Source organism: Saxophila tyrrhenica, assembly GCF_035928015.1.
Source record: "Saxophila tyrrhenica strain CCFEE 5935 chromosome Unknown scaffold_9, whole genome shotgun sequence".
In the NCBI taxonomy this organism is placed as follows: Eukaryota; Fungi; Ascomycota; class Dothideomycetes; order Mycosphaerellales; family Extremaceae; genus Saxophila; species Saxophila tyrrhenica.
The window spans coordinates 1,302,138-1,314,554 of NW_027041741.1; the positions used below are offsets into that span (position 1 = coordinate 1,302,138).

At 56.8% G+C, this 12,417-nt stretch overlaps 7 protein-coding genes across 7 annotated transcripts; 4 read left to right on the forward strand and 3 right to left on the reverse strand.

Moving 5' to 3' along the window:
• Positions 1-414: 414 nt before the first annotated feature.
• LTR77_006457 (uncharacterized protein) lies at positions 415-1,605 on the forward strand (the record flags this gene model as incomplete). The annotated part of the gene is made up of 1 exon (XM_064803699.1): positions 415-1,605. The coding sequence occupies one exon, from the start codon at positions 415-417 to the stop codon at positions 1,603-1,605; it is 1,191 nt and encodes a 396-aa protein (XP_064658614.1).
• A 144-nt stretch (positions 1,606-1,749) lies between these two features.
• On the reverse strand, positions 1,750-3,219 carry LTR77_006458 (uncharacterized protein; the record flags this gene model as incomplete). Its single annotated transcript, XM_064803700.1, has 2 exons — positions 1,750-3,032; positions 3,081-3,219. The coding sequence occupies 2 exons, from the start codon at positions 3,217-3,219 to the stop codon at positions 1,750-1,752; spliced, it is 1,422 nt and encodes a 473-aa protein (XP_064658615.1).
• A 576-nt stretch (positions 3,220-3,795) lies between these two features.
• Positions 3,796-4,376, forward strand: LTR77_006459 (uncharacterized protein; the record flags this gene model as incomplete). The annotated part of the gene is made up of 2 exons (XM_064803701.1): positions 3,796-4,042; positions 4,099-4,376. 2 exons carry the CDS (start codon positions 3,796-3,798, stop codon positions 4,374-4,376), a joined length of 525 nt encoding a protein of 174 aa, XP_064658616.1.
• Positions 4,377-4,535: 159 nt separating this feature from the next.
• Positions 4,536-6,705, reverse strand: LTR77_006460 (uncharacterized protein; the record flags this gene model as incomplete). Its single annotated transcript, XM_064803702.1, has 2 exons — positions 4,536-6,614; positions 6,703-6,705. 2 exons carry the CDS (start codon positions 6,703-6,705, stop codon positions 4,536-4,538), a joined length of 2,082 nt encoding a protein of 693 aa, XP_064658617.1.
• A 761-nt stretch (positions 6,706-7,466) lies between these two features.
• On the forward strand, positions 7,467-8,063 carry MRPL19 (mitochondrial 54S ribosomal protein YmL19; the record flags this gene model as incomplete). Its single annotated transcript, XM_064803703.1, has 2 exons — positions 7,467-7,595; positions 7,656-8,063. The coding sequence occupies 2 exons, from the start codon at positions 7,467-7,469 to the stop codon at positions 8,061-8,063; spliced, it is 537 nt and encodes a 178-aa protein (XP_064658618.1).
• A 750-nt stretch (positions 8,064-8,813) lies between these two features.
• On the reverse strand, positions 8,814-10,169 carry AUR1 (Phosphatidylinositol:ceramide phosphoinositol transferase (IPC synthase); the record flags this gene model as incomplete). Its single annotated transcript, XM_064803704.1, has 1 exon — positions 8,814-10,169. One exon carries the CDS (start codon positions 10,167-10,169, stop codon positions 8,814-8,816), a length of 1,356 nt encoding a protein of 451 aa, XP_064658619.1.
• A 1,428-nt stretch (positions 10,170-11,597) lies between these two features.
• Positions 11,598-12,081, forward strand: LTR77_006463 (uncharacterized protein; the record flags this gene model as incomplete). The annotated part of the gene is made up of 2 exons (XM_064803705.1): positions 11,598-11,825; positions 11,887-12,081. 2 exons carry the CDS (start codon positions 11,598-11,600, stop codon positions 12,079-12,081), a joined length of 423 nt encoding a protein of 140 aa, XP_064658620.1.
• Positions 12,082-12,417: the final 336 nt, after the last annotated feature.

Below are 12,417 nucleotides of genomic sequence, written 5' to 3' on the forward strand. Positions count from 1 at the left end.
TGCATTCAGTACCTTCATATCTACAGAATTTCCCATCCCCTACTCTATTCACCAGCATCCTTTCGCCGGACATTCCTTTCCAAAACCAAGCAGTGCAAAACATCATTCATGCCTCTCGCCCTTCCCCCCGTCGCCAACGCAGACTTCGAGCCCACCGCTGCTTGGGCCCAGCGACAAGGTCTACAAGACAAAACCGGCTTGTACGAAGTCAGCGACGACTCCAACACGCCTCCAAACACCACTGTTTGCCGAAGAAGCGGAGAGCCGATCCGGACTCCGAAAACCTCGATGCCGAGTGGACAGCTGAGCAGCACTGGTCGCTCTTTGGCGAGGATGCGGCGGGGAATCTGCTTGGGGAGGTGACGTTGCAGCAGGTTCTAGACGGTGAAGGAAGAACGCGCAAGCATCGACGATATGCTTTTCAGCAGACACGCAAAGCAGTCTACACACACCACAACCTTCGTAGTCTGGGACGACGACTCAGAGGTGAGGCTCAAACAGGACTCGAAGAAGAAGAAGAAGAAGCCGGCGTACACTACAGCACCTTCTACCAAATCTGAAGCGCGACTCGCGAAAGAGGCGAAGGATGCTGAGAAGTTGGCGAGGAGGAACGCTGCGCATCGTCGGGCTCTACAAGCCCCTCCCATCGCTGTGCCGGACACTTTCGACTGGACTCCTGAGACGGATGATCGAGGGAAGGTGGTGTCTGAGACTGCAGCGAGGCGGGTGTCTGAGACACGCAGGCCTGTCTCAACTGCGGGTAAGACAAAGTCGGGGACGACAGTTCAAGAAGCCATCTCCATCTTCTCCTACGACGAGGAAGAAGAGCCGGCCTCATCATCTCCAACCAGCATACGACCAGACAAAAGCGCCACCATGCCAGAGAAGCGGAAAAAACAAGTCCAATTCGCAACAACCGCCTCTACCATCCCCACGCCATCACCCACCGACTACTCCACCGCCACCCCACCAGACCCCTCAACGACCAAAAGCAAACTCGGCAAGCGTCCTCGCCCCTCCTCCCCCTCCCCCGACGACGACGAGGACAACGACGACGTCGAGATCCTCGCCTCCCCAGCAGCGAAGAAGTCCAAGTTCAAATCCAGACAAAGCGCAGCCGGTCTCTCCACCCACCCATCGATCGCAGGAGGGAAGCGCAAAAGCCCTTCGTCACCTCCCGAAGAACAGCAGGGGAGTGCGAAACGCGTGTTCGTTGAAGATGCTCCCTCCCCTCCGGACCCCAACCCTGTCACGCCTCCGTCTACCATTGGCAAACGCCGCCGCGGGCCCGACGACGATGCCCACGCTGGACAGGAAAGGAGTACCCCAAAGAACCGCCGCACCGCCCCCGAGACTTTCATGCCAGACCTCCCGATCCCAATGGACGTCGACCCGGACTCCGTGGGCAAGAAAGCGGAGAACGACTGGCGGACTGGTGAAGATGCGCGACCTAAACGAAGTCGTGAAGGGGATGGAGATAGAAACGAGGAGGATGATGTGGAGGGGTGGGGCTGTGAGGTCTGCGAGGGGGGTGGGGGTGGGGAGGAAGCGGTGGTAGATGGTCGTTTTCGTCTCGGCCCTGCTGCTCATTTGTGCACGCCGTGAGAGCATTTGGAGAAAGGACCGGGATGGATTGTACGGTAAGAAGAATGCCTCGAGGGATAATATTTTTGACTTTCAGAAGTGTCGTGTGCGTCAGAAGCCGTGTCTGCGTGTGTCAAAAGAGCCATGTACATGTGGTCTAGCATCTCATCGTCTCCCAAACCTCCCTCCCCGCCCCTTGGCCTTCGAATTCTTATTTTTGATGTTCAGCCTCCGGTAATTGGTATGAGCGTCCGGCTTGCCTTTTTTCGCTTTCTTTCCACGGTCGTCTTCCATAGGTTTCAAGGCGGCTTTCTTCTTCGCTGCCTGTCGACTCTTTACGTCCTTCCGAATCTTCTCGGTCAAAGCCTCCTCACCAGCCTCCTCCGCCCACTCCGCATCACCATCACCATCACGAGCGTCGTCCTTTGCAAACTCAGCGGGCTGCGTCTCTCCCACAACCTCATCCGCACTCTCCTCCGCATCCTCCTCCACCGGTACAGCCTTCCCCGGCTTATGCACCACCGGCCGCATAACCACCCGTCTCGTCTGCCGCTTCAACCCCTTCTTCTTCCACACCTTCCTCGGCCTCCCATCCGCATCCAACGCCCCTCGATCGCCCTTCCCTTCATCCTCGCTCGACTCTGCACCCTGGTCCGGACCTAATGGCATCTCAACTTGACTATCTTCAACCAGAACTTTCGGCGCGGCAGGCTTCGGAGCTTCCCCCCGCTCCTCGGCCTCGATCTCGTCCATGATGTCCCAGTCGTCGTCCATGCGCTTCTCTTCCTGCTTCTTGAGGCCTTGGATGATGGTGCTGAGACTGCGGACGAGGCCGCGCTTCTTGAATGGCGGTGGGAACATGGCGGTGTCGTTGTCGTCTTCGGGGATGCTGATGAGGGAGGTGTCTCGGCGTAGGAAGGATGGGGTGGCGTATTGGCGTTTTGCGGTGTTGGGGGTGTAGAGGTGGTCTTCGCATTTTCGTTTCAGGGGTGTGCCGGCGAATGCGCCGAGATAGTAGCGCTTGCTGGAGGATTGGGGCGTTCGTGATAGTAGTGGATCAGATGAAGCCGATGCTGAAGGTTTGCTAGGTGTTGCGCCCACGACCTGAGCCGTCTCTTGCGCGGATACGTCCTTGCCTTTCGAGGGAGTCGCCGAGGGCAGCATGTCGAATATGCCTAGCACTTCTCCATCTTTCTGTGGTGTAGGCCCGAGTGCGAACCTGATACATGCGGGCGTCTGCTCTACCTCTTGTACGACAGGCGCGGGCTTCTCCAGCTTATCCTCTACTCTACTTCGTCTCTGGGGTGTGGCGGACACGTTGTTCGCGCGCCTCTCCTTCAATATCCTACCATGGTCGCTCATCGGCTTGGGCTCTGGCTTCTCTCGTCTCGGCGATCGCGTCTTCGACAGCTGGCGTTGTAGCTCCTTGTATTCGACGTACTTCTTCCCTGTACACTGTCAGATCACATCCACACCGCCCCAGCATATGTACGTACATATCGTCGCGTCCCTCTTGATCTCCTCACGCTCCGCTGGTCGGCCATGCTCCGCTTGAAAGGCGCGTTCGTATGTCTTGATCTCGCGCTTGACTTGCGCAAGTCTCTCTTGCGCATCTGCGAGTGAATCTGCGCTCATCGTTGACTTGTATAATCAAAGTAAAGATGTTGGTGTTGGTGTTGGTCCAAAGTCGAGAAGCTTGACACGTGAATGGCGCGTCCAGCACGTGAAGTGGGGCTTCAATTAATCATCTCTTCTTCCTCACTCTCCTTTCCGACCTCACTTCTTAACGTTGATATTTCGACATAGCAAGAGCGGGAAAGCGGCCGCATACTGCCTTGCCGGTCAAACTGCCACTGCCACTGTCGCCCTCGCTAGGAGAAGACCGCTGATGTACATAGCCGTCAAAAACCTCCGACGACGTCGTAACACCTCCGTCGTTGTTAGAAATCACGTCACCCAAACCTTCCAGTCACTGTACATTGATCGACGGTATGGATTGATAAGGGTATGTACATGTACCCCAAGCCTTGTTAACAAGTACTCCAAGATGTTCCTCGTCAATTCCCTTGGTACGCATCGAAAGCTGAATAACCACGCCCTTCTACACCACCCTCTCCATCTCAAACCGAGCAAAGATGAGCGACCCCTCCCTCTACAAATACCCCTCCCCCCTCCAAGGACCCTACTCCAACCTCCCCAAACTCCCCCAGTATGTTCACCGTCCCCGCCAGCGGCTGCAGCGCCGCCCTCGCTCACCTCAACACCAGCGACATCTCCGAAGACGGGAAGAGCCTCGTCAACCCTGTATCAAAAACTCGGAGTCAAGCGTACGAACACTTCGTGGAACCGATCGATAATGGGAGACGAGGGGGGTTTGATGTGCATATCTACTACCTGCAAACCTCCCCCTCTGAGACGAAATTCGCTGCTGAGTTGCATGAGAGGATAAGGCGGGAGTGTACATCCCCTTCTCCCCCTACAATTCCCATAACCCCTACTCATGTGGTATTCTAGTCCCCGAGCTACGAATATATAAGCTCTTCGACCGCCCCATCGGCCCGCACCCCCTAGCAATGTTCGAAGTCAACGTCTTCTCCCCCGCGCAATTCGGCGCTTTCATCCCGTGGTTGGTGATTAACCGTGGCCCCCTCAGCGCGTTGATCCATCCGAATACGGGCGATGATGTGAGGGATCATACGCAGCGCGCGACGTGGATGGGGCAGGCGTTGCCGTTGCAGGTGGGGGTGTTGAGGGGGTTGGTGGAGGAGAACGGGAATGGGAATGGGTCTTGAGGTTGAAGGGGGCTATTGCTAGCTTTCTGCCTTGTAATCGTTCGCCGTTGGCGCCGTTATTCGTTCCATTCGAATGTCCTGTGGGTATCGTCTCCAAGTCCAATCGTGACGCCGTAAATGCACAATCATCTCTCTCCCTCCTCCGCCCTCGCTCAACCGTCAGCTACACCGCCCAGGCATGCACATCGCCAAAACAACCATGAGTATCCCATACACCAATCCGCAGATCATCCAATCCCTCCTCGCCATCAACCCCCCAACCGCAGTCCTCCCCACAACAACCCAGCCCCCCAACCCCAACACCGCCAGAACCAACAACCTGCCGGCAAGCGTCGGCACAACGGCAAACAGCACCACCGGCGCCACCACGCCCAACGGCGCATACACGCCCACTCCACCCTGCGACCCCGTTGCTGCCCCGGCGCCGCGAGAGACCTTAACCAAATCCCCCCCGTGCATCAAGAAACCCGCCTCGTGTTCAGAAATCGGCCTCTCCCGCTCCATCCACGCTCTCAAACCCTCTACTTCCTCCTGCCCTGCTTTTGTCGTAGACGACTCCACCTCCTTCATCCCGGCCAGGACCTTGCGGTACTGCTCCATCTTCACGTACACCGTGCCGAGCAAGTGCGTCCTGCGCATGTGCAACTCGTTGCCCTCCCATTTCTCCCGCCGTCGGGAAGCCGGGTGCTGATGTCCGTCTAACGAGGAGATGATGTCGTCCAAGTGGCGCAGCTGCTCCTCCAACTCAGCGAGTTCGTCTTGCAGGTGCAGGAGGAGGCGGGTATTGAGGTATTCGAATTTACGGTATACCGGGGTAACGCCGGAAGTGTTGGGGGTAGAGAGGGCGAGGGCGAGGTGGGCGTAGCCGGTTGGTGGGGCGTGCGAAAGGTCGGGGGGTTCGGGGGCGGCTGGTGGGTGGAGAGGGGAGGGTTGGTGCGTGAGGGGTTGGGGTGGGAGTGGTGGGGGAGAAGGCCAGTGGTAGTGTTGGAGGGCTGTGGTGTAGGGGTTTTGGGTGGGGGAGGAATGGGTGGAGGAATGGGAGAAGGAGCGGTGTTGGCCCGGGAGGGGGTGGATGTAGTGGGAGGGGTGGTCGTAGGGTAGGCCGTGTGGAATAGCTTCGTCGCCGGGGTAATAGGAGTCGTAAGACCCAGCTGAGCGTCTAGATGAGCGTGATGACGATCTCTGCGATTGATAGCTGATGTCCGATGGCGCTGGTGGTATTCCAACGTCTTCCTCATCTTCTTCCTCGACGTCACTAACGGTTGGCTGCTTCCTCAGGCTACGCAACGATGGAGCAGGACTGCTGCTGTCGCTCCGTCCTGAAAAGACCGACGCACTGAATTGCGGGTCGTACTTCTTTCTGAGGTCCGCGACACTCTGACTCCGTGTCGATGTGGGCGAAGAAGCAGAAGGAAACGTCGATCGCGAAGAAGGCGTGTCCGGAGCTATGCTGGACCCAGCGTCTGATGGTTCGTATTGTGAAGATGTCGAGGCGGAGGCTACGGACTTCCCATCGTGGTCATCGTCCTCTGCATCCGTTTCCAGAAAGTCAAACACGTTCGGCAGCTGGCTTGTCACACTTTCACGAGGCTCGGACTCCTTGGGTGGCTTCACGGCAGTCAGAGCCTGCCGACTCGTTTTTCGAAGATAGGACTCCGGAGTGACCGTCGAGCTGCTGTTGCTGGACCTGTCCGACGTCCCTGTCGTCCCAGACAGGATCGACAACGATGAAGGATTGAGTTTTGGCAAGCTCTCGTCATGGCGCTGCTTCGTCTTCGACGTCCGCTTCATGCTCTTGCCATACCTGGAGTTCCCTCTGTCCATATGGCGGGCGTGTCTGCTGGGTTGGTACTCAGGATAGTAGTCTGTTTCAGAAGTTCTCGTGCTCGGCCGCGAGCTGGTGGTAGAGCCAGTCGCTTCGCGGATGCGTGATAAGCTCGGAAAGAATCCAGTAGACTTGTGCTGTGCCGAGTGTTGTCTTCGCTGTGAACGACCAGACCCAGTCGACGTGGTCGAGCGCGCCGGCGACACCCTCCTCGACTTTCTCCTCCTCCGTGGTGGCTCGTAGTTGTCTATGTCCTCCCACTGCGGCGACCTGTCTCTTTCCCTAGACCTGTCGGCCCGCCGTCGATGTCTTCTCTCACTCTTCCGTCCAGGAGGACTCTCTCTCTCATCCGCAGGTCTCGACACAACCAACGTCGGCGTCCTCCCTCTCAGCGACGAACCACGAGTATCGGGCTGCAAACGTTCGAAAGGCGTATCAGTCCGACCAGTAATGCATCTCAAACCCAAAGCAGGAACTGCATAAGAACCGCTGACCACTTACCATTGTGCTCGCCGCCCAACAAGCGGGGCGTCACCTGTGACTGCTTATATGAACAACAACGAGCGTAGGGTAGGATCGCAAGTAGGGCGATCGCCGTACATCCTCCTTCCTGCAAGTACCCGACCAGCAAGATCCAGGATTCGCTGCTGTGGGATGGATCAAGCGAATGCGTGCATATGACAATAGGAAGGGAAGCATGCAACAAGCAGGATGCAAAGGAAAGCGACAGACGGAGTGTCTCACAGCAGCAGCGCCCGTTGGGCTTGTGTGTTGTGTCACCCCCAGACGGCGTGAGATAGGCTCGTTCAGGGGGGAGGTACAGTAGGGGGGTAGCGAGTGTGCATGTATAAGAAACAGGGTGAAACCTTTGGACGTTTTTTTGCGAGTAGGGAGATTGGGAGTTGAGCGGCGCCAACACACGACGCATACGGATGCACGTATTGCATGCAGCCGGGTAGCGTTGCATTATTGGTCGTTCGGATGGTATAACGGTCAACGTGGTTGCTTCGATGCCCATTCTCCTGGAGTCATGGAGGGCCACATTCCAGAGGATGCGGCGCGAGGTGGGATGACCCAAGTTTCGAGATGAGACCGGGGTTTGGGCGTGGTGGCTGTCAGGGGATGTTCGGGGGAGCAGGGATGTTTGATCTCGAGACATTTTTAGCTTGAGTCACGTGAAGCACAACTTCCACTTTGGGCGTAAGCTTGGCACTCTACTGTACAGAAGTTCAGTCGCATCTACGTCGTCTCCACCGACCTCCCCAATGGCGCGCCGAACCCTCCAAAATGACCAAATAGTCAAACTCATCGTCGGCGCCGGGCAAGCCTCGCCCTCACCCCCCGTCGGCCCGGCGCTGGGAAGCAAAGGCGTCAAATCGATGGACTTTTGCAAAGTAACCACCTCCCATCCACCTTCCCACTACCCGCACAGCAAAGCTAACAGTGTGACACAGGAGTTCAACGCGCGCACAACAAACTATACCCCCGGCACGCCCGTTCCCGCCCGCGTCACCGTCCGCCCCGACCGCAGCTTCACCTTCGAACTGCGCACGCCTCCCACCGCATCCCTCTTGCTCGCCGCAGCCGGCGTGAACCCGACGAAGAACAAACTCAAAGGCGCGGGCAACACGCCAGGACCACACAGCAAGCTTGGGCTAGAGGGGAGGGGGAAAGCGAGTTTTGCCAGCGCGGTGCCGGGGAATGCTGGGATGGGGAGTGTGGGGAGTGTGAGTCTGAAGCATGTGTATGAGATTGCGAGGATCAAGCAGGGGGAGACAAGGCTGGCAGGGGTGGGGTTGGAGGGGTTGGTGAAGAGTGTAATTGCGCAGGCGGGGAGTATGGGGGTGGTGGTTGTGCCGTAGCATGTCGAAGGCTGGGGTGTCAAAAGTTGAATGCATAGCGAGGCATGGCTGTAGAAATATGGGAAGTATACTGTGTCAAGATACCCGAAGTGTATGAGTAGCTCAGTGAATGGCATTGTACACTACTTCATTAACCAAGTCCTATACTCGGACACCGGCTCACGACGAGAGGAAGATGGATCAACATGAATTAACAGCAGACCATCAGATCCGCATCTCAATTGATCAATTAGCATTATCACTATCCACACTCCCATCTCTGCCCATCCACTAATGCACCGCCCATGCATATCCCTCATCAATACCCCCGTCCCATATCCAACCCCTAACCCCTCGTATGCGTGTGATGCTCTATCCCAGCATAGATCTATCCATACACACTTCCGCCCTGCCCCTGCCCCTGCCCGTTCCATCGCAGGGAGAGCATCCCAAGCGAATGTAATGCTGTACATTGTTTAATACAAGCCAAGCCAAAGTCGATAGTAGCGAATGTCGGGTATCTCGAAGAATGTAAAAGAAGCCATCCGCCAAGGCTCCAGAATCGAACAGTCCCGTCGCCAATCCCTAGGCTAAATCGAAGAAGGATCCTAGATATACCGCCCGCCCCGCGCCAAAGCTCGCGCTGATGCTGATGATTGTATCCCGAAGACGCCGTGCTATGCAGTCCAAATATCGTCAAGTCGTCATCCTCCGTCCGTAGACCAACGCATTAAGCGGAAGGTACTGCGTTCCGATTGTGCGAGCCCGCTCCTATGCTTTTTGGTACTCGGTATCGGACGAAGAGGCTATGGTGTCACCCTCCCATGAAGACTCATCGGTGACGGGAGATCGCATGCCCGCGGAAGGGTCTCTGCTGCTACTCGAGAAGCTGCTGCTGGAGCCGATCGTCCATTCGTCGGAGTCGCCGTGCAGGCCCTTGGGATGGTAGTCGTCCAGGTCCGCAAGGCCGTATGCGTAGTGATCTGGGACATCGCCGTACTCCACGTAGTCGTAGTCCCAACGGAAGAGCTTGCCGGGCTGCAACCGAGGCAAGGATTGGCCTCGGTACATGAAGTAGACGATGCTCGAGATGAGGCTGCCGGCAACGAGATCGATCGCGTAGTGATGCGAGAGGTACATTGTCGACCACCACAGCCAGAGGAGATAGAAAACGAAGAGTGGTTGGAGGGCGGGGAAGGTGTGGGCCATGAAGAGCACCTCCATGGTGCCGCTGCCGGAGTGGAGGGACGGGAAGGCGCCGAAGACGACTGGTGATGCGGTGAAGGTGGAGGTGTATAGGTCGATGCCGAGCAGCTTATCGATGGCTGCCAGACCCGCTGGAGACCCCTTCATCGAGTAATCTGCTTGTGCCAAGCCATACATGTTCTCATACCATGGCGGAGAGCATGGGACCAAGATCTGTGTCATCACGCCGACGATATTCATGTAGCCAAAAGCTCTTGCAAACACTGGCGTTGTTCCGGGAGGTCCGAAGAGGAACATCAGCCCGGCGCAGACGAAGGGAGCGCCAAAGTGGCACAGTCCGTAAGGTATCCATGCCAGGACGCTGAGAAATGTGCTCTGATGCGCGGAGAGGATGTTGCTGAGGTTGGCGCCGTAGAGAATGTTCTCGAGGGTGGGCAGCACTCGCACCCAAATCGGTGGTCGAAACTCCCCTGACAGGAATTGGCAGGAGTAGAACAGCAGTAGGTATACCGCGATCGGGAGGAATGGGAGGAAGAATTGTCGTGTGAGCGGTATTATCTGTAGGGTCAACATCCCCGCCACTATTAATGTCTTGGTGAACGGCCCGGGGCTCTGTATCACGCAGAGCGCGAATGTTGCCACGATCGCTAAGAAGATGTACTGGGCGTCATAATAGCTCCAGTGGTGTGTTCGGAGGGCGCGGAGGGTGTCGGCGGGGTTGAGGGAGGTGTTGAGCGAGGCTATCGAGGAGGTGGGCGTCTGCATGGAGCGTATCTTGGATCGTGTCGAGCGGAAGCGCCGCCGTATGCGGTGGGGGACCAGGACGGGGAGGGAGGGCCATGACAGCGGGAGTTTGGAGACGGAGAAGAAGCGCTGGGTGGTCGAGTCGTCGCCGGCGAAGGAGAAGTAGCGTGTCCTCATGGCGCTGGGTAGGATGTCGAGGAGCGGAAGGAGGCAGCAGTTTTGGCCCTACTGCAGAGCCGTGTTGCTCTGCGTCAGGTAGCACAAGCCGTTGCTGTCGTGATGCGGGGCGATTGTTTGGTGGCGATGCGCTTGAAGTCGCTGCTGTCGGTGTATGTGTTCGGGGTGGTGGGTGGTGGGTGGAAGACTGCTGAGGTGTTGGTGGAATGGGGGTAGGCCGCAGCAACAGAGATTGGTGAAGATCCGTTTAATTAGGTCCCACGCGATGTAATGTCCGCTCGGTCGGCGTCAGCCACGCTTAACTCAGCCTGTCGCTCCTGCACTGCACTGCACCAGGTAACCACTTTTGTTTTGTTCTTATTCGTTCGACGTGATGGGCAAAGTTTGGTCAAGACAGCGGAAGACGTTCAGCTACTCTATACTACCGCCTGTCATCGCCGGCAGCCCACGGATGCTCTCGCACGCATCAATCCGCCCAAGGCCGCCCAAGCCCCAATCCCGCTGACACACTCCACACTACAGTCAGAGGCGCAGACTCGCCGCAGAACGGAGGACTTGACTTCAATCTCCGAGCCAGCGTCGACTGCTCATTGGCCAGCAACAGGAATGAAGGCCACCTCTGGCACTGCCGAGCCCTCCGAGCAGTGAAATTTGTGCACTTGCGAACGCTCCGTCAAAGATGACCTCAGGCCGCATGTTTGGCACATGTCCATCTTGATCGCCTGCAGCTTAAGATCTACCGTTCCGTGGCGAACGCTGTATGACCACAACAACGAGTCTGCTCTGGTCTGAGCCGACGGCGAAAGAAGGCTGAAAGATCGGCAGCAGGGTTGATAGGAGATGTGCTTCCGCTCTCACGAGATTCACACGCCATCAATCTGCGACAAGCACGCGCCGAACGAAATGTGTCGAGTGCTTGCTCGGAGTCGGGGAAGGACCGTTTCTTTTCTCCGGTGAGGCATGTGACTTTCACGTGATGCGAGAACTTTGTCGACTTGGCAAGACTGCTCACAACGGTAAGTCATGATCAACAGTTGATCCTCCGACAACTTGAACTTCATTGCTGTCGTCCGTCCTTTGCTAGCAAGCTAGGACTCCCTATTTACAGGTATGTATCTGACAACATGAGGTGTCTGTAAGCACGGCAATTCCTTCCCTTCACTGCTCACTCTCCTTGAAGACGTGCTCTATCCGGATGCCGTCAAAGCATTGGCAGCAATTGACGTGTATATGAACTTCGTTGCCGACATGGAGACCACCGATCCACTGCTAGACATGTCAGACACATCCCACGTTCCTCCTGCTTCCGCTTCAGGTCACGCACTCTTCGGCACTCATCCTTCCCTGGCACTTCTCAACATACAACCATATCATGATCGACGCCCTGAAACAGCCATTGAAAAGCAACTGAAGGAGTTGTCAGTGACCATGTTGAACTGCATCAACACGAAGAGCTGGGACGATCCATGCCTCCGCTACCTAGCCCTCGACTTCAACACCAACTTCGATGCGGCCAATGAGACCATTCGTGCAACCGGGACGGAAGAGTTAATCGGACAACTTCAGCGGTTGCTTGAAGCTGTTCCGAGTTATCATTCGACCTTCGTTGACGTTGCGGCAGAGGTGAATGAACGAGCTGGCAAGGGCACTGTTTGGGTATGATAGTGAAGGATCCAGAGTCCCGCTATGAACCACCACTGATGAGTTTCGTCTACAGGTTCTTCGAACGCTGAGCGGCTTTCCAGATGGTCTCCGACGGGAGAGCGTCAGCGCCATGGACTGGGAGCGACTTCAAGGCTCATGGTATCTTGTTCGCCACAGAGGCATTCGTGGAGCGCCTGGGAGTGACTTCGGAGAGGATGCGGATGGACTGCTCACCAACAACGAGACAGTGCTTAATTCTGAGAGCTGACCTACCGACGATGTCTCGCTGCCGCCAGAAGCATCGTCAGCATGCGAGCGTACATGACTCGGAAGTCTGGATCTACCATCGACCAGCAGCCAGCCTGGGCGCATGGAGCCGTTCACAGGAAAGCGATAGTGCCGAGTGATTGCCTAAGATCCACCGACGCTAAACAGCAGGCAGTCGAAGCAGCGACTCGGACACTCCTAGAGCGAGATGCGGTTCATACCGTTGTCCCGGACTTTAGTGCGCCTGAAATGATCACCTATCTCTCATCGACGGGGCTTGTTGTCTGTGAGAAGGTCCACGATATCTTTCACACCCTCCTGGGCCGCTTTCACTGTC